The sequence below is a fragment of the Rhinoderma darwinii genome, chromosome 3 (assembly GCF_050947455.1).
Source record: "Rhinoderma darwinii isolate aRhiDar2 chromosome 3, aRhiDar2.hap1, whole genome shotgun sequence".
In the NCBI taxonomy this organism is placed as follows: domain Eukaryota; kingdom Metazoa; phylum Chordata; class Amphibia; order Anura; family Rhinodermatidae; genus Rhinoderma; species Rhinoderma darwinii.
In genome coordinates this window covers 28245645-28272070 of record NC_134689.1, presented here as the reverse complement: position 1 = coordinate 28272070, position 26426 = coordinate 28245645, and the positions used below count along the sequence as shown (strand labels likewise).

Below are 26426 nucleotides of genomic sequence, written 5' to 3'. Positions count from 1 at the left end.
TTTTTTGGTGCGGTTGTTTTATGTGTATTTATTATTTTTTTACTATTATTTTTTTATTATTATTGCTTGTCCCTTAACCCCTTAGTGACCACCAATATGCCTTTTCATGGTGGTCACTAAAGGGGCCTTAGGCTAGGCCGCCGACTTTTCACGGCAACCTAATCTAAGTCTTACACGGGTGACCCGTGCAGGCTGGATCCGGGGCTCGGCTGTTGGATGACAGCCAGGCTCCTGCTCCAACGGTAGCCGTTTAACCCGTTAAATGCTGCGGTCAATAGCGAACAAGGCATATAACGTGTTTACAGAGGGAGGGAGCTCCCTCTCGCACCCTTCGGCGGCCCGCAAATGCCATCGCGGGCCTCCGATGGGGTGTCATGGCAGCAAGGGGCCTAATTAAGGCCCTCAGGCCTGCCCTGGCTATATACCTATTAGGTTGTGCCAGAGAATAAAAGGTAACATGTTATTTATGCTGCATAGTGAACGGCGTAAATTTAAAACGCATAGAACAAGGGCAGAATTTTTTGTTTTTCTTTCTATTCTTGCAATGATAAGTACCTAAAACTGGTGCCATTAAAAAAGTACAACTAATCCCGCAAAAAATAAGTCCTCATACAGTTATGTTGACGGAAAAAATAAAAAAGTTATAGCTCTTTGAATGCGACTATAGAAAAAAATAAGATAAAATAGCTTGGTCATTGGGGCCTAAAATAGGCTGGTCACTAAGGAGTTAAAGGTCAGAAAAGATCTTTGGGGGGTTTTATTAATTTATTATTTTCTTTTACACCATGTTTTTCCCACTGTAACTGAGGAAATCAGCCCTGTTATAGTGACTAATGTCACTAATAGGACTGTGCTAGGCCTAGTTAGACCCAGCAGCATCCTCCCACTAACGTCATCCCGGCGATCATGTGATAAGTCACATGATCACCGGATCAAAAGGGGCAACGGCGCTCATTAGGCGCTGTCTGTGTGAAACCAGAGAAGACAGAAGCAGCGAAAACCATTTCTGTCTTCCCTCCAGGGTCCCTGGTCACGAGTGATCGCAGCCACAGGAATTTAAATTTCTTGCAGTTGCCCTAATAGACCGTCAGCATACTACAGACTGCTGTATATGGTAGCCTATAGTTGGTCAATGGGACAAAGGAACAATATAAGACAGTAGCCTGATAACTAGGTGCAGGGAAACTAGAGGGAATTATCCAAGCAACTTTGTCTATACATCACATATTGATCGCTCTTAGTGATAATAATCTGGTCTCGAAATTTAGGTTATAGGTTATACTCTGATTGTAAATTGCAGTAGATGACACACAGTTGTGGCCACATGCCATGCATCAAGTAAACCAGTGGGATCTTACCATTGAAAAGTAGGTGTTGGGTAAGCGGAGACTTTCACTGGTATACTTGTCAACCTGTGTCCTGCAGTGGCCTCAATTGTGTTCTCCTTGGTCTCCACAGAAATAAAAGGCTTTTCTATGGAAGAAAAAGGTAAAAAGCCAGTGAGAAATGGAAGGCTCTTTGTTAATTTATATGTTGCAAAAAATAAAATGATTCTGTCCACAGGGTGTTATAAGCAGCAATGGTCGGCCATTAAACTTCGAAGAACGCTAAACTGCCAATAGTAGCATGATAGATGTGACAGTAATTGTACATAGAGTAACAGTACACCAGGGTCTCCCAGAATCAGCTAAATATGTAGAAGTGGCCACTTCTATGGGGGACATACAGGTGCCAGCTTAACCCAGTACCAACCTCTGAGCCCAGCCAGTGCCTAGTGATGGTACTTGTATTTAAGCGATTACATCTCTGATATTGTGTATGCTGGTACATTTAAATATATTAACCAAAGTGGTAGATCTTATAACAAAATCTGGATCTACCAATTATTATCTTAAATCTATAGTCAGCGTTAAGCCTGCTGTACACATTACATAAATGTCTGTGGATTCATCCAATAAACTAATATGTATTAGAGCCGTCTGACAGGATTTCAACATGTTCAATTATTTGTACCCCTTAGAGATAAGTTCTGCCAGAGGTGTCTGACAGACGCTTATCCCCTCCCCTTGGCAGTAAACATGCATGCCCTGCCAACCTAAACATGCATGTTTTTATGGGGGAGTCAGGGGAGATAGCCATCAGTAAAAGAACGTTTCGTTCAAAGCTTTCTTATATGTATGTATGACATTAGTCTAGTCTTTAGGTGCACTGGCGGCCTTAATAGTGTGCGACCTGTAGGGTGCTTCAGCCACCCCTGCAAAATGGGTGACACAGATGGCCTGGCACATGAGGCTTGTGAACACTACCTCAGGCCCCATGCACACGACCGTAGTTTTTATCCGTAATTACGGAATTCGGAATTCCGAATGAAATTGCGGACCTATTCATTTCTATAGACCACAGACACATTTCCGTATATTTACAGATGTGTGTTTTGGCCGTAGAAATGATCCGCAAAATATAAAACATGTCCTATTCTTGTCTGCAAATGTGGCACGGTCTCTATGATCTCTATGGGCGCTTCCGCAAATGCGGACGGCTACGGATGTACATCCGTGTTTGCAGATCCGTATTTGCAGACAGTAAAAACACTTACGGTTATGTGCATGAGGCCCAACTGAATATTAACAGTATAGAGCGGTTATTAAATTACTTTATGCATGGGGCTGTTATTTGGTCATGGTATGTTGGTATAATTTTTGCACTTTAAGGTGATGTCAACTGTATGGAACATATGGCACAGTTATTTGGGAACTACAATGTACAGCACTGTATGGTATGGTTATTATTACACTGTATGGCAGTACACCATATTAGGGGGCTGCGGCAACAGAGAGTATCCCACAGGGCACAAGGGCCGCCACTGAATAGGGGATAAAGTTGAAATGATACTAGATTGATTAGCGCTAGTGGCGAACCTACCATAGAGGCAGGGCACACTGTCACCGTGGCAACCTTCTGGTGCCACTAGAAATTCACTGCATACAGATTTACACTGCTTTCATTAAAGAGGCTCTGTCACCAGATTCTCAAATCCCTATCGCCTATTGCATGTGATCGGCGCTGCAATGTAGATAACAGTAACAGTTTTTTGTTTTTTTTAAACGTTCATTTTTGGCCAAGTTATGAGCTATTTTATATATATGCAAATGAGCTTTGAAATGGACAACTCGGCGTGTTTTTTTTCGTATGTCCAACTGGGCGTGTATTGTGTTTTTAACTGGGCGTGTTTACTTGTTTTACTAACTGGGTGTTGTGAATAGAAGTGTATGATGCTGACGAATCAGTGACCAATCAGCATCATGCACTCCTCTCCATTCATTTACACAGCACATAGTGTTCTTACTAGAACGATGTGCAGCCACATACACAAGTGTCCTGATAACGAATACACATGACCTCCAGCCTGGACGTCATGTGTATTCAGAATCCTGACACTTCTGAACCTTTTCTGTGAGATCTCATTAAGTCACGCGTAATCTCGCGAGATTACGAGGTAAACGAGATTTCGTTTCCCTTGCTGGAAATCTCACAGAAAAGATTCAGAAGTGTCAGGTTTCTGAATACACATGACGTCCCGGCTGGAGGTCATGTGTATTCATTATCAGGACACCTTATTAACGTTAATGTCTGTGTATGTGGCTGCACATCGTTCTAGTAAGAACGTGATGCTGCTGTGTAAATGGAGAGGAGTGCATGATTCTGATTGGTCACTGATTCATCAGCATCATACACTTCTATTTACAACGCCCAGTTAGTAAAACAAGTAAACACGACCAGTTTAAAACACAATACACGCCCAGTTGGACATACGAAAAAAAAAACACGCCCAGTTGTCCATTTCAAAGCTCATTTGCATATATATAAAATAGCTCATAACTTGGCCAAAAATGAAAGTTTAAAAAAAAACAAAAACGTTACTGTTCTCTACATTGCAGCGCCGATCACATGCAATAGGCGATAGGGATTTGAGAATCTGGTGACAGAGCCTCTTTAAGTTCAGTACTAGCTGTGTCAATCCACATACTGTGAGCTCTCATTTTGGTGGCATATACCACCAAAATGATGTAATTTATGAAGTTAGAGCTCCCCTATATTGATACATTAGAAATTAATCAGCCCGAATTTCGGATCTAAAAACAGAATAATGGACATGAACTTTAATCCATTGGTAGTATATTTGGTGGAGGATTTTTTGAGATTTGGTGGAGATTTTTTACTATTTCTATGAACATCGCAGCGACCGATCAGCAATGTCAGCAATCCTTATCCTTCAGTGGCAAGTTAGATGATCAAGGCAATTGTGAAAAGTCTTCTTATAGTTCAGTGTTAATTCGTATATTGGAACTATGCCGGTATGTACTCTATGATGGGATTTCCCAGTATCTTTTCTACTTTGTATAATTTATTATGTGCTGGCTGTGATTCCGTTGTGAAAAGGAAAGACCGTATTAAATATTCTGATGACAACATTGCTGGTTTGGATCCATATCATCATGTACTACAATGCTGCCACATATGCTCATACATGTTCAATCCAGTTGGAATGTGGACCTTGATTTAGATGGTAAATGAAATTCACACAAGTTCTCCATGACAACACTATAAGGCTGGATTCACACGAGCACATTACGTCCGTAATGGACGGAACGTATTTCGGCCGCTAATCCCGGACCGAACACACTGCAGGGTGCCGGGCTCCTAGCATCACAGTTATGTACGACGCTAGGAGTCCCTGCCTCGCTGCAGGACAACTGTCCCGTACTGTAAATGTGTTTTCAGTACGGGACAGTTGTCCTGCAGCGAGGCAGGGACTCCTAGCATCGTACATAACTATGATGCTAGGAGCCCGGCTCCCTGCAGTGTGTTCGGTCCGGGATTAGCGGCCAAAATACGTTCCGTCCATTACGGACGTAATGTGCTCGTGTGAATCTAGCCTTAGAATCAGAACCGGAAATGTTGTCATCAGGATCTCACACCAGTGCAGCCTCAGGCTTTGGGCCTATAACTTCAAGTGATCATATCTCAGCATAAAAGTAAAATATTAAAAAAAAATAAAAATAATATTTTTTGTGTGCACTGAATGGCATTTTATGACTTAGTAAAGAAATCATAATTTCCCAATATTTAAGGTTTTGGGTATTTTATAATTTCCACCCCCTCCTCTTATAGCTATTTTGGCCACAATAGCTGCTTTGATAGCTCAGCTATAATATCACAAAGTAACCCGCACCGTTTCCCATTCATTCTGTACCGTGCACAATGACCTCGATGCTCTCCTGGTATTCCATTTTCTCACTTTTGGCATGACACACGTACTTCCCCAGGTCGGATTTATTTACACTGGGCACAGTAAGGGTACTGAACATTTCTGTGTGGTCTTGCTGGGGTAGACGATCAGAGTGCTCTGTCACTAAGCGCTTATTCTGTAAAGACATGAAGAGTTAAGATACCTGTAAATTTTTCCCACTATTATAGTATATATAAATGTTTTAATCCAGATGGATACGTTTCTGAAGAGATATCATCATCTGGCAGTTGTAGGCAAGTGAAAAAAACTGTACAAGGGGTTGTATAGGATTAGATAAACAAGGCTGCTTTCTTCCAGAAACAGCGCCACACCTGTCCATGGGTTGTATCTGCTATTGCATCTTATCTTCATTAAAATCAATTGGGCTGAGCTGCAATACCACACATAACCTGTAAACAGATGTGGCACCGTTTCCGGAAGAAAGCAGGAATGTTTATGTAATCCTTTAAGATTGGATTAATTCATGAGCAATAATTACATTATAAAAAAAACATTAAAAAAATAAAATAGGAAAAATAAAAAATTATATATATATATATATATATATATATATATATATATATATATGTATATATATATATATATATATATATATATATATATACACTAAACTGCAGCCCTTTAATTTGGATCTGTCACCTAAATATTCTGCCCTAGGTAAGGGCAGCATGTGACAGGGACAGGTCCGTTTTCCACTACTAGCCAAAATGGCACGAAAAAATAATATTAGCTAATAGGAGCGATCAAATAATACACTGGACTTATAGTTAGGAGTCCGGTGTATCCATAAGGAAAGTGCTCCCCCAGCCTCTCCCCATCTTTCCCACCCTCTCATCGGTGATTGACGGCTGGTTGTAGTGCATCTGTATATACAGCAGTCCCTCAATCACTGTGAGGAGGGTCCTAGAGCGGTATATTCAGCTGAGAGATCCGCTTTAAAGGCTGTGGTGATTCATGTTATTGCTCCTATGAATCTAAAATAAAAAAATAAAGCAGCTTTGCAATAGTTTTTTTTTTTTTAAATATCTAAACACGGAATAAAAAATATATTACTATTTTGTGTATACAGCTCCTATGTAGATATATGTATCTCCATGGATATAGACTACACACAAATCCTGTGTCCCTCGTCCCTTCTTCTATTCTCTGTAGTTAGCAAGAAGAGCGGGCAGAGGTCGTGGAGTAATACCTGACTACAGGATCAGACTATGTGTATGAAGGCACATAGGTCTATAGGTCACATAGGTCTATAAATGAGCTGTATACCCGAAATAGTAAGATGTTTTTAACTCCTTCACGACTGCCATATGGCTATATACGTTCCAACTGCCGATGCCCCGTGCAGTTGCCACGTGAATAAACGTTGACAGCCTTGAAGGGGTCTAATAAGTGCAGTGCTGATTCAGTGTGAGCAGTGCTGCACTCCCATGGCTGCCGGGGCTTTAAGAGCCCCGGACTACACCCCCCACTGTAGATAGCGCCACACACAACCCCCTGTAGATAGCGCAAAACCCCCTGCAGATAGAGCTACCTAAGCTCCCTCTAGTAGCGGAATCCCCGGCCAGCTCTCTGTGCCGGGGATTCCGTTTCTAGAGAGAGCCCCTGACGGTGGACAGTGACGTTCTCTCTGGGAGCGGAATCCCAGGCTGACACTCTGACCGGGGATTCCGCCACTGGAGAAGCCCTTGGCGTCACTATCCATATATGGACAGAGACATCAGGGGCTCCCTCTAGGAGCAGAATCCCCGGCCAGATGGATTCTGCTTCCACAGGGAGCCACAGTGGTGCTATTTAGCGGATGGGGGAGCCAATTACGTGTGTGTGTGTGTGTGTGGGGGGGGGGGGGGGTGCTGATACATACAGGGGGAGTGGCACTATCTACAGGGGAAGTGGCGCTATCTGCATGGGGTGGTGCTCGCTACAGAGGGGATGTTCCCATCTACAGGGGGGTGGTGCTATCTACAGGGGAATGGTGCAATCAGCAGGGGGATGTGCTATTCGCAGGAGGGATTGTGTTATCTACAGGGGGTGGCACCATCTGCAGGGGGTGGAACTATCTACAGGGGGTGTGGTGCTGTCTACAGGGGGTGCTAGATACTGGGGGTGTGGCACTATTTACATGGGCACTGTGGCATTATGTGGGCACTATCTACAGGGGACATTGTGGCGCTATGTACATGGGCACTGTGTGTGGCACTATGTGGGCACTATCTACAGTGGGAACTGTGGCACTATGTGGGCACTGGGGCACTATTTACAGTGGGCACTATGTGGGCACTGGCGCTATCATCAGTGGGTAATTTGGCAATATCTACATGGGCACTGGTGTTTTCAGGTGGCTGCGACAAAAACCCCAAATGAATAAAATGTAACCATTTTTTTAACATCCATGAAAAATGGATGGCAAATGTCGGTGAAAAACGGTCAGAAGGTCGGAAAATGGACTCCAATTTTGAGACACACTGATGCAAAACAGCCACGAAAAATTGAAAGTTGTACCGTTGTTAACTGCCCCTATTTTCACGTTGTGTGAATATAGCCCTCTTATCCGCTCACAGCGATCTAGGGTGACAGTGTGTATGTATATATATATATATATACACACTACCGTTCAAAAGTTTAGGGTCACTTAGAAATTTCCTTATTTTTGAAAGAAAAGCACAGTTTTTTTCAATGAAGATAACATTAAATTAATCAGAAATACACTCTATACATTGTTAATGTGCTAAATTACTATTCTAGCTGCAAACGTCAGGTTTTTAATGCAATATCTACATAGGTGTATAGAGGCCCATTTCCAGCAACCATCACTCCAGTGTTCTAATGGTGCATTGTGTTTGCTAACTGTGTTAGAAGGCTAATGGATGATTAGAAAACACTTGAAAACCCTTGTGCAATTATGTTAGCACCGCTGTAAACAGTTTTGCTCTTTAGAGGAGCTATAAAGCTGTCCTTCCTTTGAGCTAGTTGAGAATCTGGAGCATTACCTTTGTGGTTTCGATTAAACTCTCAAATGGCTAGAAAAAGAGAGCTTTCATGTGAAACTCGACAGTCTATTCTTGTTCTTAGAAATGAAGGCTATTCCATGCGAGAAATTGCCAAGAAACTGAAGATTTCCTACAACGGTGTGTACTACTCCCTTCAGAAGACAGCACACACAGGCTCTAACCAGAGTAGAAAGAGAAGTGGGAGGCCCCGCTGCACAACTGAGCAACAAGACAAGTACGTTAGAGTCTCTAGTTTGAGAAATAGATGCCTCACAGGTCGTCAACTGGCAGCTTCATTAAATAGTACCCGCAAAACGCCAGTGTCAACGTCTACAGTGAAGAGGCGACTCCGGGATGCTGGCCTTCAGGGCAGAGTGACAAAGAAAAAGCAATATCTGAGACTGGCTAATAAAAGGAAAAGATTAATATGGGCAAAAGCACACAGACATTGGACAGAGGAAGATTGGAAAAATGTGTTATGGACAGACGAATCGAAGTTTGAGGTGTTTGGATAACACAGAAGAACATTTGTGAGACGCAGAACAACTGAAAAGATGCTGGAAGACTGCCTGACACCATTTGTCAAGCATGGTGGAGGTAATGTGATGGTCTGGGGTTGCTTTGGTGCTGGTAAAGTGGGAGATTTGTACAAGGTAAAAGGGATTTTGAATAAGGAAGGCTATCGCTCCATTTTGCAACGCCATGCCATACCCTGTGGACAGCGCTTGATTGGAGCCAATTTTATCCTACAACAGGACAATGACCCAAAGCACACCTCCAAATTATGCAAGAACTATTTAGGGAAGAAGCAGGCAACTGGTATTCTATCTGTAATGGAGTGGCCAGCGCAGTCACCAGATCTCAACCCCATAGAGCTGTTGTGGGAGCAGCTTGACCGTATGGTACGCAAGAAGTGCCCATCAAGCCAATCCAACTTGTGGGAGGGGCTTATGGAAGCATGGGGTGAAATTTCTCCCGATTTACCTCAGCAAATTAACAGCTAGAATGCCAAAGGTCTGCAATGCTGTAATTGCTGCAAATGGAACATTCTTTGACGAAAGCAAAGTTGAAGGAGAAAATTATTATTTCAAATAAAAATCATTATTTCTAACCTTGTCAATGTCTTGACTATATTTTCTAGTCATTTTGCAACTCATTTGATAAATATAAGCGTGAGTTTTCATGGAATACAAAATTGTCTGGGTGACCCCAAACTTTTGAACGGTAGTGTGTATATATATATATATATATATATATATATATATATATATAATAGAGAAAAATATATAAAAAAGATACAAAAAAGTGTTTTTTTCCCACATTTTTTGTGATTTGTCTGCTCATAATAAAAATTAAAAACATGGAATTAATTAAACTAATCTAGAATATGAAATCCTAATATGTCTTGTAAAAAAAAAACAAAGTAAAAATAGTTGTTATATTCAAAGCGGTTGCAAAGATATTATCGTTTAAAGAAGTGCATATCAAAAATTGAAAATTTGACCTGGACACATGGGCATCAATGACCCTAGGTCATGAAAGGGGGTAATTAATATTATTTTCAAAGTTTATTTATTTTTTTATTTTAGATGGATTGGAGCAATAAAAACAAAACAAAAGAAATGTAAACAATTGGTACAGATAGCCTGTAGCTTACTGTTTTTTTTAACACCTTTTTTGCTTTTATAGGACCAATATTGTGTGCTGAGTAATTTCTTAAAAGTGTTGTCTTACCACGAAAACTCTATATGTTCTGTACATAGAGGCCCGCCCCCCCGGTCATTTGGACCAGGCATGTACATGCATAACATAGACGGACATTCATTTGTAATGTAATTCTACATTTCCCCTGCAAAACGGCCGAAGCTTCAACCGTCAATTACATCTGGTAGCCAGGAGTTACAGAAGCAGCACTGTTAGAGAAGCTAATATATATGTATAGAGGTCGGAGCATTATTTTTCAGATGCTGAACTCCAAATGTCCTGTATAGACATACATTAGAGTTAAAGGTTTTTCCAATAATCAATATTTATCACCTATCCACAGGATAGGTGATAAATATCTCATCGCTGCGACCCCCACCGATCCTGAGAACAGCCTTACCCGGCTGTCCCTATGAATGGAGTGATGCTGCACATGCACGGCCACCACTTCATTCATTTTCTATGGGACTTCCGGAGATAGCTGAGCGCTATCTGTGGCAGCCCCATAGAATCCAAGTAAATGGAGCGGTGGCTGAGCATGTGCAGTATTGCTCCATTTATATTGGCGGCACAGGGACAGCCGGGTAAGCGCCATAGAAAGGGAATGGAGCATTGGCCGAGCATGCGCAGTACCATATGGGATGCACAGGGACAGCCAGGTAAGCCCATTTTCGGGATTGGTGGGGGTCCCAGCAGTCTGACCCGCCACCGATCAGATACTTATTCTGCCTGCATGCAGTTGCCACTAGGGGGAGCTTTAGAGCGTACTGCATTTTGACAGAATTGTATCATTCAAATCTATGGCTATTGATTGGATTTGGAGCTATGTATTAGAAAAAATTTAGCTCTGACAGCTATAAAGATATACTAGTATATAAAGAAATTAATCAACACAGAATGTTGGACCTAAATACGACATAGTGGAAATTTACTTACACCTTCAACAAAAACAGTTATAGTAAGATACAGTATCTTGTATGTTGTGGTGGTTAAAAAATGCATTGGGCTATCACTGTTAAGTGGCGGTTATCCTGAAAAATGTAAGTTTTTGTTTACTAAAGTTGTAAATAACATTAATATTGCTATCGCTGACATTGTGATTTTTGGAGGCGATGGAGGAAACATGTACAAAACAAGATAGACATATAAAATCCTGGTTTCACTGGAAAGACTTGACATCATTGCCACTAATTACCGTAAGTGAATTAATTGGTCAATTTTAATATTATTACTATTAACTATTATTTTAACAAATGTAATTACCTTTTTGCCAGGGTAATTCCACTGAAATGTGACTGCCGTATTAAACTCTGCTATGACAGTGCAGTTTAATACTAGTTGGTCCCCTACTAGCCGTTCAACCGTGTCTTTGGGAGAAAGGTACATCTCATAGACATGGTATCCTGGAATAAAGAAAAGTCATATGATGAAATGGGTAGACAATGCAAAAACAATCAAAATGACATAAATACTGGTCGCATAATACAATTTCCTACCTGTAAAGTGGATAACAAAATAATTTGACATAAACTGCTTTCCATCTATAACGGTCATACAATGGACGAAGAGGGACTCTCTTATCTGGTCTGCAGGGACCGTCATCCCTTCTTTATTGTCCCATGTGACACTCGTCCCATCTGGAATAATGATTGAGCTATGCTAAATGAATAATAGTATAAATGTTAAAGAGGAACAGACTGCAGCATAAGGAATCAATAAAATCAATCAAAAAACATTACTGCACAACATTGGTGTGATATGTAAATATCTCCAGTAACATGTCTACAGTTGTAGCACTGAATGGTGCCGCTTCTACCCCAGGGACTTTACTGCCAGGTATTAAAGGGGTATTTCTATTTTACAATATATCGGCATATTGCTAGGAACATTATAATTGATAGGGGTCTGACCATTGGGGACTATCCAAAGGGACTGAGATCTCTTCTGCTTTTTTCCTGTAAATCGGCACTTCGGTTCACCCACTGTGCGGGGAACTACAGCACACCTCTATTAAGGTGAATGGGGCTGTGTTGTAGTCTCCTACACAGCAGGTGGATAGGAGTGCCGCTGTGCAGGAAAAAACTGGGAAGGAGTCGCAGACTTTAACACTGAGGTCCCTACACCCTACAATACGATGATTGGTGGGGGTCCTGGCAGTTGGACCTCTGCTGAGCAGGAAGTGATGGCATATGCTAGCTATATACCAATAGTGGTAAAACCTGGGCACTATCATATTTAATTATCTACGAAGGGAGTGTTAGGGTATGTTCACACGAGGGCGTCCGTTACGGCTGAAATTACGGGGATGTTTCAGCCTAAAAACATCCCCGTAATTTCAGCCGTAACGGCATGTGCAGGCGCTTGAACGCCGCGTCCATTACGGCCGTAATTAGCGCTGCTATTCATTGGAGTCAATGAATAACGGCTCCAATTACGGCCAAAGAAGTGACAGGTCACTTCTTTGACGCGGGCGTCTATTTACGCGCCGTCATTTGACAGCGGCGCGTAAATTTACGCCTCGTGTGAACAGACAAACGTCTGCCCATTGCTTTCAATGGGCAGATGTTTGTCAGCGCTATTGAGGCGCTATTTTCAGACGTAATTCGGGTCAAAAACGCCCGAATTACGTCCGTAAATAGGTCGTGTGAACATACCCTTACAGTGATAGTATTCAGCAAGTCTAAATGCCAACACTTTAATAAAAATCAACAGAAAGTTGGTAATGTGTAGAAACAAGAAATGGATATATCTAAAATATGGTCAAACTCGTATTTCTATTGTACATGCTTAAGGCCTCATGCACACGACCGTAAAAACTCCCGTTATTACGGGTCGTAATTACGACCCGTAATAACGGGCTCATAGACTTCTATTGGCGACGGGTGCCTTCCCGTTTTCCCACGGGAAGGTGCCCGTGCCGTTGAAAAAGATAGAACATGTCCTATTTCAGGCCGTAATAACGGCACGGACAGTCCATAGAAGTCTATGGAGCTCTTGTAATGACGGGTGGCTACATGTGTGCACCCGTCATTACGGCAGCGTTACTAAGCGACGTCAGTAAATAGTCACTGTCCAGGGAGCTGAAAGAGTTAACTGATCGGCAGTAACTCTTTCAGCACCCTGGACAGTGACTACCGATCAGTATAAACCTGTAAAAAATAAAAATAAAAGACGTTCATACTTACCGAGAACTTCCTGCTTCCTCCAGTCCGGTCTCCCGCCCGTTGCCTTGGTGACGCGTCCCTCTCGACATCCGGCCCGACGTCCTGGATGACGTTTCAGGCCATGTGACCGCTGCAGCCAATCACAGGTCAATCACAGGCTGCAGCGGTCACATGGACTGCCGCGTCATCCAGGGATGTCGGGCTGGATGTGAAGAGAGGGACGCGTCACCAAGACAACGGCCGGGTAAGTATGAATTTCTTTAATTTTTATTACAGAAAAGGCTGTCCCTTCTCTCTATCCTGCACTGATAGAGAGAAGGGGCTGCCGATTAGTGCAGTGCTATTTTGCCGCCAAAAACGTGCCCGTAAATACGGGTGGAATATGGGTGACACCGGACCCATATTTACGGGCACGGGTTCGTAAATACTGGTGCAAAACGGGTGGAATACGTGTGACACCGGACCCGTATTTACGCCAGTATTTACGGGTGGGAAAAAATACGGTCGTGTGCATGAGGCCTAACTAATTGAACGGTATTCCAGTCACAGCAAGTGTGTTTAAAGGGATTACCCAGGACTTTTCAAAATCGGCAGCAGGGCAAGTTATAAAATAATAAACTAGCAGATACTAACCCCCTGAAGTGCCCGCCGCTCCATTGCTGAGACCCCGTTCTACACGGCTCTTGTCCCGGAAACTTCTACAGCAGTCACATGCCATTTGTCGGTTATGTACTGCAGTCAATTGCTGGCTTTAGCGGTGATTCTGCCATGAACAGTACATGACCCTTGAGGCCAGCAATTGGCTGCAGCACGTGACTAATGAACGGCATGTGACCGGTGCAAGAGCTTTTCTGGAGTGGAGCCGTAGTAAACGAGGTCTCATCGCTGGAACGGGTGGGGAAATTAAGAGCGTGAGTATCTGCTGTTAATTATTTTTGCACCATCCCTTGCCCTGCTAAAAATTTTGTAAACTCGTGGATAACCCTTATTGTCCCAATGCCAACATGTAATACTCAATTATTCAAAGAGATTACAATTTCTCTATTGATCGTAGACTTTACCAGTACCCACATCCCTCTCGTCACTTTTCGTTTTCCTAGGTTACTACCTGTAGACGCTTAGCTCTCGCCGGTCGAGAATGTGTGAAATTCACTTCTCATTCACTCTATCTATTGCAATGTAAATTCACATGTGTCCTGCGCATGCGCGTTTAGCCAACTGACGACGGGACATTCAATGCATCGCGCAAGTGCAAATCCTATTTTACTCTCATGATTTATGCTAAAATGTGTTATCATGTTGACAAGTGGGGATGCTAAAGATATGTGCGTCATGAGGCTCTGCTATGAAGCAATCAGGGAGCAGAGCTTCTTGCGAACGTGCATAGACTGAGAAGCGCAGCAGGGAATTGTGGGATTTGGAGTCTAGAGAGGTGTATCGCATGTCACGAGACAGATAAAGACACACCCCTCAGTTTTACAATTAACAAGAAGGAACGGGAAATGGCGGAATTAATATTAAGGTATAAGGAACGTATGGGAGGGTAAAAAAAAACATCGGGTATACTTTATTACACAGCCCACAACACAATGGGAAAGCAGTTTGATATACGTTCTTTAACCGGAATACCACTTTAAGGGTACAATCTAGGCCAGACTGAGACACAGTGTTATGCATAGTGCAGGGTCTGAGGGGGCGGGGCATGACTCGAAGAACACCAAAGAGAGAATTTCTGTGTCATGCACCTTCTCCTTCAGCCCTGTACATGGTACAGTACAGTGAGTGTATCATTATTGCTTGGAAAATTCCCTAATGGCCACAAAAGTATAATAGACAGATAACATCCCTTAATTTACTTTAGAAGCAAGGTTCATTCTCATATATTATCTCAGTATGTTTTGCACTATTCATACAGTAAAAATACAGAAGAATCTACTGGTTTATACCGTATGCAGAGTAACATTGAGGTCTGGAATAGATACTTGGCACGGCACTGTGGTTGTTTCCTTATTTATTACTATGGTCCCAACAGGGTTGATGAATGGTTGCTCCCAGTCTGATAATACAAGGCAGAAAATAAAACACAGATGCTATATATATTTAATCATTTCATAAGAGAAAAGGATGAATAATCATATTCTTTTTAAAGTCCATTTTAGTATTGAATTCTCTCCAAAGTTAAGTTTTTAGGTTGTGCAGCCTTTGGACGACATATTTTTTTTTTTAAATGTAAATAGGTAAAAACAGTCCTGACTTATTTCTTAATATAATTTTCTCGCAGCCTACAACCACCAATAGGGAGAGCTTTTGAGCTTACTGCATACAGTTTATATGAGCTTCTGAGCTCCTTCTTGTGGCGGCGTTTATTGAGCTCTATGTTGCGAATTTATTAAGACTAACGTTTCATATGCAAATTGCAACTTTTGCAGCATTTGCGCCTTTTCGACCCCAGAAGATTGACATAGAACGATTGATAACTTCCTCTCTTTGTGTATACAGGGGATCTGGATCTCTATAGCAGAAAAACTGAGCCCTGACAGCTATAAAGATAAATTATTTAGCACAAAATTTGGGACCTAAAAATTACCCACTTTTAACTTTTATTTTTGGTAGGGAAATTCGGCAATACATATTTAACTGGCACCATTTAGCACCAAGCAGAATAATATTTGAAATATATTTAAGAACAATGGAATTTGGAGCATTACACCTAAAATAAATCTAATTTTGAGAAAGATAATTATCTAAAAAAAACTTTTAATGACCAGCATTCTGGAAAATACAAATATCTTAAACTTAAAGGGGTTGTCCAGTTTAGAAAACACAGTTTTATAAACCCTAGAGATCCTCATCTCTTGGTCAGGGTGGAGAGAAGTTACTAAGAGCCTCCCTTGCTCTGCAGGACCTGTTCTGTCCTGCCTTATACAGATAACCCAATCATTTAAATGGGCACTGTGTAATACTTTATTTTACCTGTGGTGGTGCTGCAGAGAAATTAAACACTTGCCAGATTTCACCATAGATTACAGCTGATCACTTTGTGATCAGCACATTACTAAGGGGCCCATATAACAATTAGGGATTGTTCAAAGTGGAGAACCACTTTAGTAGCATTTTTGTAGAAAAATATGTCTAAACTAAAAGAAAACTAGAAAGACTCCTTCTCATGATAAAGCCATAGTAAAATACTATACATCTCACCTTTTACAAAGACATAGGTGCTGACAGCAGTGGCACCCTTGACCCTGGTGTTAATGTATCTGTAGTGGCAACAGTAGGTTCCAGTGTCAGTAGCCTGTGAACCCATTATTCTGAAGATCTTGCAGTACGGGTTGCTTGGTGTTCCTTCGCAATCCTCCACTGTAACACTGCGAGTGCCATTGGCAATCATAATCACCTCCGAGTCCTTGTCATTCTTGTTGGACTCTACGTTGCCGCCAGGCCACGTCCACTGCAGGGGCCTCTGCCCGCTGGAAAGCAAAAAAATGGAAAACTTTAGAAACATAGAATTTCCCTAATCATAGGAATTGTAAAAAAAATGACAGTCCCTCATACCCTGTTTGTTGTCCCTTTTGCTCCTGAATTGTGTACATAAAGAAAAATTCCACTAAATGTTTTTCTTTTTTTTTTTTTTAAATCTCTGAAACCTGCTAGCCTGTTTCCACATAGAGTAAGACTGTCCGGGAGGCCCATCGTGATCCAGAGCATTACTGCCTTTTTGTCACTTCGTAATAGCGGAAAAACTGAACATTAGCATTGGGAGACTAAGGGAGGGCTGGCTTAGAGAGTTTATAAAGAGCTGCATAAAGGCTTACAGCACTTTTGTTTGCTAATTTATAGGGTGAAGCAATCTCCACCCCAATCCTTGTGGTTACAGATGTGTTTGATGTAAGGCAGGATTGTGGCTTTTCAGATGCAGGGTTTCGATCTTTCAGGGCCATGGTATGTAAACCACTTGCCAATGACAAGGTGGAGGCATACAAGCTGTTCAGCAGGTCAGATGGACCCAGGGACCCAGTGGGGGTATGGTGGGCACTTCTCGCTCTTTTGATGGGCGTGCAGGCCCAGGCTCAGTGTGTGGAGTGCTGTGATCATTTGGGGCACACAACTGTACAATTTTAAGTTAAAGGCTATGTACACTTTTGGAAGTATTTTTTTTATTTTTTATTAAATAAATGTATTTTGTGTTTTGAAGCAACTTTCAAATGCACTTTTACTGAAAAAAATGTTTCCTTTTTTTGCAAAACAGCTTCTATGTATCCTGTATACATATAATCTGTATCGTAATGTCTCAGCCAAATCTGTCAGCTCAGCTGAACTGACGTCTCTGACACCCAGGATCCAGCTAATATCGATCACAGCTAAGTTATAAACTTAGATTTGATCGATACTAACTGGATCCTGTGCATGAGAGACAAGCTTGACCTGCTTTCATCCGAGTCATCAGTTCAGCTGAACTGACACAATTGGCTGAGAGAGAACGATACAGAGTCAACGTATACAGGATACAAAGAGGCTGTATCGTAAAAAGTAAAATAATTTTTCTTTTAGAAAAGTGAATTTGAAAGTTGCATTAAAACACAAAAATATTCATTAAAAAAAATTCTTCCAAAGGTGTCCATAGCCTTTAACCAGTTGCTGACTGCCCATAGACTGCAGATTTTCTCCCGTCCATGCCTCTCCCACTCAATCAGAGTTAAATTTATCACTTATTTTATTGCACAATATTGAAGCCTTATACGTTCTGAGAACAACTAGACCAAATAAATATAGGCTGGCCGTGGAATAAAAACAAGAATTTGCTAATAAATTGGAACATGGCTAAAATGTGAAAATATGCCTGGTCAGGTAGTGGGGGGGGGGGGAGGGGGGGGGGGGGTAAAGCCAAAATGTGGCTTACACCGTAATTATTTTGTCATCTACTACAATTTTGTGCTTATTTTGATTTGGGGTCCTTTGCGGGTTTAACATCTGCACACCTTTTATAAGGTTTCTGATTTAAATGGGGGGGAGGGGGTAAGAAATAGTGACCCTGGATGTCATTTTACGGCACTTAGAATGGTTGCCACTCCTCTTTCCTGCCACATAGAACTAAAAGGGACCTGTTCTTGCTATGTCGAATTGTATTATGGTCTGCAATTGGGACCCAAACCGGGACCAGGAAAAAGCATTTCGATGCCGTATTCTTGTGTGTTTATGACATCCATATGTAAGTGTCTTTCGGTGGAATTGCTCTTTATAGGCACTGGCAGTAGAGACTGTGAAAATACTTATGGAAAAAGTAGCAGCATTGATGTTATCCTCAGTCACCAAGTCTTTCCACGCCAATGATAAAAATGATTAAGGCAATGTTCTTGGAATCTCAGCCGAGCTCCCACAGAGAGCGGTGCTGACTCAGTACTTTGTGGTTCCAGAATCATGAATCAATCATATCCTACAGATCTTAGTAAAAATAAAAAAACACCCCATGCCGTGGATGGAATCCTGATCTCCCTGCTTGATGGGTAATGCTTATCTCTGCAAGGCACCTGCACCACACTGCTGCCACAGAAAAGGGGGTTAACTTTCTGCAATCTTTTCCGGGTGGTCTGCAGTTATGATATTGTATGGCACAGCTGGTCTTCATTATAGAAGCAGGAGACAGCATGAAAAGCATCAAATTTGTATATGGGTATGAATAAGGGCTTGGAAAGGGGAGATGAGACGTTTGGCTTCCTTCCACTTAAGCTCCTTAGTGAGGTGAAAGACTATATCTAAAGCCCCCCCCCCTCCGGATTACAAATAAGTATAATAAGGTCCCTACGTTCCAGCTACGGGCTCCCCCTTCAAAATAACAAACAGTGTATTGGAACAGGTTACATGTGGATCTTAGAGATTGGGTGAGTGACAGATTATGAGGAATGAAAGGTGAACATATTTGAACTAAAGATAATTTGCCAGTTTTTAAAAGTTCACTTCAGAGTATTCGGTTCCACCCCGGGAAGCAAAATGTCCATCAAAGATGGAGAAAAAGTTGACGTCAGTACAGAAGAGTACGGGATGGCTCCCCAGTTATAAAATTCAAGTAAACATTTGGAAGACGGAACATTTTCAGAAAGCAGAATTATGTCATATCATTCCCCGTATTGCTATTATAACTGTATATTCACCAGTGCCTGCCTTATATGTTCTTGGTAACTACTACATGGAAATCATAGCTCATCTATGTCTCATGGTCTCCAGATTTACATACATTAACTTAAATTATATATATTTTTTTAATTCCAAGAAGGGATAACTTTTTAGTTACTTTATTTTTTACTTATAACGTATTAGCATACTCCTGTATGCTGACACATTACACTGTGTCACTATGACACAGACTGCAGTTAGGGCAACACAATGTACCCTAACAGCAGGCAAACTGAACAGACAGCCTTGGGGTCCTTTTTAGGTCCCCAGTTCTGAACTGCAGAGGGTTCCCCAAGTTTCCTATCACAACACCGGGTTTCCAGTGACGTGATCGAATAGGGTATCTGCCTGGGTTTCAAGTTTGATTTCCACGTTCAATGAACTTTCCATCTACCCAGGCATTTTCTAGTTTTACACAACAACCGTCAATGTATCCACCATACTCATTGTATCCACCATACTCACCCTGAGTGTGCAGACTTTATATGTAATCTTCCTTTATGACTTGGGGCCATCTTTATTAAAATTACTACGCCTTTTTCTTTTGCAATAGGAAATAACCACAAGAGCGCCAACAAAAGGGACAAAAGTGTTAAAGCGACCCTCCGATCCCTTGACATTTTAAAGAGGCTCTGTCACCACATTATAAATGCCCTATCTCCCACATAATCTGATCGGTGCTGTAATGTAGATAACAACAGTGTTTTTTATTTTGAAAAACTATTATTTTTGAGCAAGTTATGAATAATTTTAGATTTATGCTAATTCGTTTCTTAATAGACAACTGGGCGTTTTTTAATGATCGTTTTTCAAAATAAAAACCACTGCTGTTATCTACATTACAGCGCCAATCAGATTATGTAGGAGATAGGGCACTTATAATCTGGTGACAGAGCCTCTTTAAATATGACGGGGTATATAGAGCAATATTATCTGGTGCCCTTCAGTTGTACCCCTCTGCTGTAGATCTGCCGCTTTTGCGTCCCCTCTGTGTTGTCCCAAAATAGCTGCAGCGCTTCTTAGACTACGACTCTGAGACAGTCCCACTGTTCTTGGATTAGTCAGAGCTGCTCACGTGAACAGTTCTGGCCAAGCTGCGAACAAAGAGAGTGTCTTAGACTCAGACTTTAAAGCACTGTGGCCATTTTGGGACAACACAGAGGGGATCCCAAAGCGGTGGATCCACGGGACAAGGGCGCAATTAAGAGTACCAGGTAATATAACTCCATATACCCCATCACATTTATAATTTTGTCCTGGGACCGGAGGGTCACTTTAAATCACCCTTGGCCATAGGTCTGTATTTTACTCTAATATAAGTTGCTTGTAAATTCCATCAACGGGAAGATCATTAGAGTATGTTCACACGGCATGTGTTCAGGCGGAAAAATACGAGACTGATTTCAAGAGAAGGCAGCCTCTGAATCCACACATTTTTTGGGGCTAATTTTCAAAGTGTTTTTGATTGTTTTTTTCAAGCATTTTTGGTGCGTATTTTGAGTTGCTTTTCGAAGTGTCAATGGAAAATGGTAAAAAATCAGCTTGTAAAACGTTTCAAGGAGTGACATGTCACTTCTTTTTTATGGAGCCTATTTTTACGTGGTGTTTTTTTCATTCAACAGCATAAAAATACGCCTCACACTACACAAATCAATGGGAAACTGTTTGCAGGTGTATTTCAAGTGTATTTTGGAGAGTAATACGACTGTGTGAACATGAGCTTAATGGAGTTTCCTCATCAGGGACATTTATGGCATATACACAGGATAGGCCATAAATGTCAGATAAAGGGGGGTCTCACCTCTTGGACCCGCACCTATCTCTAGAATGGGGCCCCCTAAACCCGTTATATATCTTTTTGTGTTCCCGCTGCGACTTGTAAATTCCGACCATGTAAGTAGAAAACAGCGTAGCTGTTTGTAAAACCCCTTTAATGTAATTATTTTATTGGTGCCCTACAACGTTTTTTGGGCCATCAACTATATCAAACTAATGATGATTAAATTTAATATTTACACCTATGAAAAAACCCTTAAAAAATGAATAGGTCCCACATTGATCTCCAATTAAAGGGTACCTGTCAGCAGTTTTCAGGATTCAAAACGCCTGACAGTGTGAAATAGGGGAAGGGGAGGGCATTTTAAATACAAACAAACATCGGTGGCCACTCATGCTATAATTGCAATGAACTGTTTTAGTTTTTAGGAAACTGTATATGTTGATACCTTAAAGAGGCTCTGTCACCAGATTATAAGTGCCCTATCTCCTATATAATGTGATTGGCGCTGTAATGTAGATAACAGCAGTGGTTTTTATTTTGAAAAACGATCATTTTTGAGCAAGTTATGAGCTATTTTAGATTTAGTTTCTTAATGCCCAACTGGGCGTGTTTTTACTTTTGACCAAGTGGGTGTTGTAAAGAAGTTTATGAGGCTGACCAATCAGTGACTAATCAGCGTCATACACTTCTCATTGTTCCAGCCCAGCATGATCCACAGGACAGTGGGATTGTGCAGTGAAAGAAGCTGGGCTGGAACAATGAGAAGTGTATGACACTGATTAGTCACTGATTGGTCAGCCTCATACACTTCTTTACAACACCCACTTGGTCAAAAGTAAAAACACGCCCAGTTGGGCATTAAGAAACTAAATCTAAAATTGCTCATAACTTGCTCAAAAATGATCGTTTTTCAAAATAAAAACCACTGCTGTTATCGACATTACAGCGCAGATCAGATTATGTAGGAGATAGGGCACTTATAATCTGGTGACAGAGCCTCTTTAAGGCTATGTTCACACGCTTAACAAAAAACGGCTGAAAATACGGAGCTGTTTTCAAGGGAAAACAGCCTCTGAGTTTTAGTCATTTTAAGCGAATTGCTTTTTTTGAGGTGTTTATTACGGCCGTTTTTGGAGCTGTTTTTCTATTGAGTCAATGAAAAAACGCTCCAAAAACGGCTCAAGAAGTGACATGAAATTCTTTTTACAAGGCGTTTTTTTACGCAGCCATTTTTAAAAACCGCCGCATAAAAACCACCCAGTGGGAACGGAACGCCGTTTTTCCCATTGAAATCAATTGTCAGATGTTTGGAGTCGTTCAGACCCCGCATTTTTAGCCATTTTTCGGTACGTTTACGACCCAAAAAATGGCTGAAAATAGGCCGTGTGAACATACCCTAATACTACTACATAACACTTGGCAGCGATGTATAGTGAATGATGGCACAGTGCTCCATTTGCTCTAGGCATTTGGCAGACAGATGAAAACCCAAAAATATCTTCCCTACAAATCTTCACTAAATTGTGGTTTGGCCATTTCAGCTGCCAGTTCTTAATGGTTATTAAGAAAGAAGGTAAAGAAATGCTGTAAATCCTTTCCACTATGTGTTATCAGTGCTTTTCATGACTTGGATAAGTAGAGTCGAGTGATCCATAATTATTCCTTACCCTTTTAGAATAATAACACACGACACCAGGTTGGATTTTAATGGCCACAGCAGCCGTTTATTATAAATTTTATAAAATTAGAAAATTTTATAACCCAAACTTTAAATAACTTAGAATTCCCAAACATTGGAAATTCTACCAGAATACACATACCAAACCCTTAACAGGGTCAATATAAATAACACCTTATAATTGACCAGGGGAAGCCCTTGAGGTTACCACGACTTATAAAAAACGTAGCCATCTGCCACCACCACTTGTTTTACCTCCAGCCGTAAACCGGCTCGAAGGCACCTTCTTGCAGATGGCTTTTCCATAAAGCACTTCAAAGGGGTAACACCCTAAGAAGCCTTCCACCTATTTTTGGGGGACGCATACCCCTGATGCGACCCCCCCACCAGTTTTACTGACCAACCTCAAGGACTCCCCCCGCCAGCCACCGTGACAATGCAAACACCACCAATTACACCAGGCAATAACCACCATTCAATACCCACACTTCTCCTTCCAAAATCTGTAAAATAAAAAGGGGCGGGTGGGCGGGACTCCTGTGATGTCTCACTTCTCACTGTCTCCCTCGCACTGAGGAAAACAGCGGGAAGCCCGAGACCTACTCCCCCTCCCTCCTCACTTCCAATCCCCTCCCCTTCATTCCCTGCACATAACCTTAACCCTTTCCTCACCTGTTCCCTCCTATCCTGTCATGTCGGCCTCCCCTCACTCCTTGCAGTCAGCAATACGGCCGCTTCTTTATATTCATTAGGCTGGATTCACACACAGCATTTTGTTGCATTTCTGGGAGCGTTTTAAATAGCATTTTTCAGCGATTTTAGGGGGGATTCACACGAGCGTGTATTCGGTCCGTGCGGGCCGCGTGGTTTTCACGCGCCACGCACAGACCAATACAAGTCTATGGGGCAGTACAGACAGTCCGTGCTTTTTGCGCAGCGTTTGTCAGCTGCGCAAAAAGCGCGACAGGTTCAATATCTCCGCGTATTTCGCGCATCACGCACCCATTGAAGTCAATGGGTGCGTGAAAACCACGCAGGTCGCACGGAAGCACTTCCGTGCGAACCGACTGAAACAGCGCACCAGCTGTCAAAAGGATGAATGTAACCAGAAAAGCACCACGTGCTTTTCTGTTTCCAAACATCCAAATGGAGTGTCTTTGAGATGAGCGAACCCGGACAATCGAACCGTACTTCACCGGGTTCGGCCGAACTCGTTTTGGCCGAACCCGGCAAAAAAAATTCCGGTACGCGACGTCCGGAGATAGTCACTGTCCAGGGTGCTGAAAGAGTTAAACTGTTTCAGCACCATGGACAGTGACTACCGATCCCAATAAACATGAACCTGTGAAAAAAAAGAAGTTCTGACTTACCGATAACTCCCGGCTTCTTCCTCCAGTCTGACCTCCCGGGATGACAATTCAGTCCAAGTGACAGCTCCAGCCAATCACAGGCCAAGCACAGGCTGCAGCGGTCACATGGACTGCCGCGTCATCCAGGGAGGTGGGGCCCAATGTCAAGAGAGGCGCGTCACCAAGGACGCGCCACCAAGGACGCGTCACCAAGGCAACGGCTGGGAAGTTCTCGGTAAGTACGAACTTTTTCTTTTTTTTTAACAGGTTGCTGTATATTGTGTTCGGCATTTACTGTCGAGGGTGCTGAAAGAGTTACTGCCGATCAGTTAGCTCTTTCAGCACCTTGGACAGTGACGGGCGTCGACTAGCCTCATCTCTATGATGGCGGATGCGCGAAAATCACGCAGCCGCGCATCATACACGGATGACACACGCAGCTGTCAAATGGTTTTTGCGCGCAAAAACGCAACGTCCGTCTGTATCTGCCCTTAATGTGTTTTTTAGTGTGGCTAAATGTTACACTAAAGTCTATGGTAAAATATCAAATGCACTACATACAACTGTGTTTTGGTTTGTGGCATCTTTAAGGCAAATTTGTGGTCAGTGGCGTTTTTTTCCAAGCGCAGCATGCTCTGGCTATGGTGTTTTTTTCAGGAGTTTTTTTTTTTTTTTTTTTTTTTTTAGAGGCTTCTCTATCAGGCCAGGATCACACACACAGTTTTGATGCAGTTTTTGTCTCAGTTTTTTGAGCCAAAGCCAGCAGTGGATCCAAAAGGAAGGAAAGGTATAAAGAACAGACTGATGTATCTCCTTTATTTTGTGCCCACTTCTGTGTTTAGCTCAAAGAACGGAGCCAAAAACGGCATCAAAACTGTGTGTGATTTTGGCCTAAGGGTATGTGCACACGTAGTGACCAAAAACGTCTGAAAATACAGAGCTGTTTTCAAGGGAAAACAGCCCCTGATTTTCAGACGTTTTTTGAGCAACTCGCGTTTTTCGCTGCGTTTTCGCTGCGTTTTTTACGTCCGTTTTTGGAGCTGTTTTCATTGGAGTCTATGAGAAAACGGCTCCAAAAACGTCCAAAGAAGTGTCCTGCATATAATGTATATAAGTGTCCTGCACTTCTTTGCCGAGGCAGTCATTTTACGCGTCGTCATTTGACAGCTGTCAAACGACGACGCGTAAATTACAGGTCGTCGGCACAGTACGTCGGCAAACCCATTCAAATGAATGGGCAGATGTTTGCCGACGTATTGTAGCCCTATTTTCAAACGTAAAACGAGGCATAATACGTCTCGTTTACGTCTGAAAATAGGTAGTGTGAACCCATCCTAAGAGTTGAAGAAAAAAGCATGTACCAGATAACACCATTTTTTGGATGGAGTTAAAATTGCCTTAAAAATTCTGCGTGTGAAGGCGGCGGCGGCGGCGGCGGTTACGTCACACAAGACCATCATAATGAGCTGTTCACCATTAGGAATCATGCACATGGTCATATTATGACTCATTACAACATATGGAGCAGTAATACAAAGCCCATACGATTGTATATGATTATACTATACCTCCGCATGCCTCCTATATAATACTGTACAGATTTTTTTTCTGTCAGATTTATTTAAAAAAATAATCCTGTCATATTTCCTAAAAATTCAGGGTATGTTCACACGCAAACTCAAGGGAAAACAGCTCCTGATTTTCAGAAGTTTTTTAAGCCACTCGCGGTTTTTGCGGCATTTTTCACAGCGTTTTTTTACGGCCATTTTTAAGCTGTTTTCTATAGAGTCTATGGAAAATGGCTCCAAAAACGCGACCTGAAATTCTTAAAAAAACGGCCTGTCGGAACAGAACACTGTTTTTCCCATTGAAATCAATGGGCAGATGTTTGGAGGCGTTCTGCTTCCGATTTTTCAGCCGTTTTTCGGAAGTTAAGGTCCGAAAAACGGCCAAAAATAGGCCGTGTGAACATACCCTCACAGTAATGTGCTGTTTAGCATGGTTTTAATGCAGCACAAGTTGTGCATCAGCTTTATCTTGCAGTCAATTGTACTTTTAACGGCCCGGCCTCTGTTCCAAGAAACAGATGCTCCAAAATTGTGAGTCAAGAGAGCTGACAGCAGGACCGGCCTTAGGATAAATGGCGACCCGTGCAAAATTATCTTTTGGCGCCCCACCCTATCATTAAAAAAACGCCCCATAAAAAAAGTATAATGTCCCCCACAGTATAATGCCCTATATAGTGCCCCCCCCCATACAGTATAATAATAATATTTAATAAT

At 42.0% G+C, this 26426-nt stretch overlaps 1 protein-coding gene across 1 annotated transcript in view; it reads right to left on the bottom strand.

The window, feature by feature from the left end:
* The window catches only part of FLT4 (fms related receptor tyrosine kinase 4), a 212944-nt gene that overhangs the window by 61174 nt on the left and 125344 nt on the right, over window positions 1–26426 (bottom strand). Inside the window, exons 3-8 of the mRNA XM_075856190.1 lie at window positions 16368–16636; window positions 15113–15222; window positions 11499–11661; window positions 11266–11405; window positions 5255–5426; window positions 1359–1473 (exon numbers count right to left, since the gene is read on the bottom strand). Coding sequence (XP_075712305.1) covers window positions 1359–1473; window positions 5255–5426; window positions 11266–11405; window positions 11499–11661; window positions 15113–15222; window positions 16368–16636 — 969 coding nt within the window. The remainder of the gene's footprint in view (window positions 1–1358; window positions 1474–5254; window positions 5427–11265; window positions 11406–11498; window positions 11662–15112; window positions 15223–16367; window positions 16637–26426) is intronic.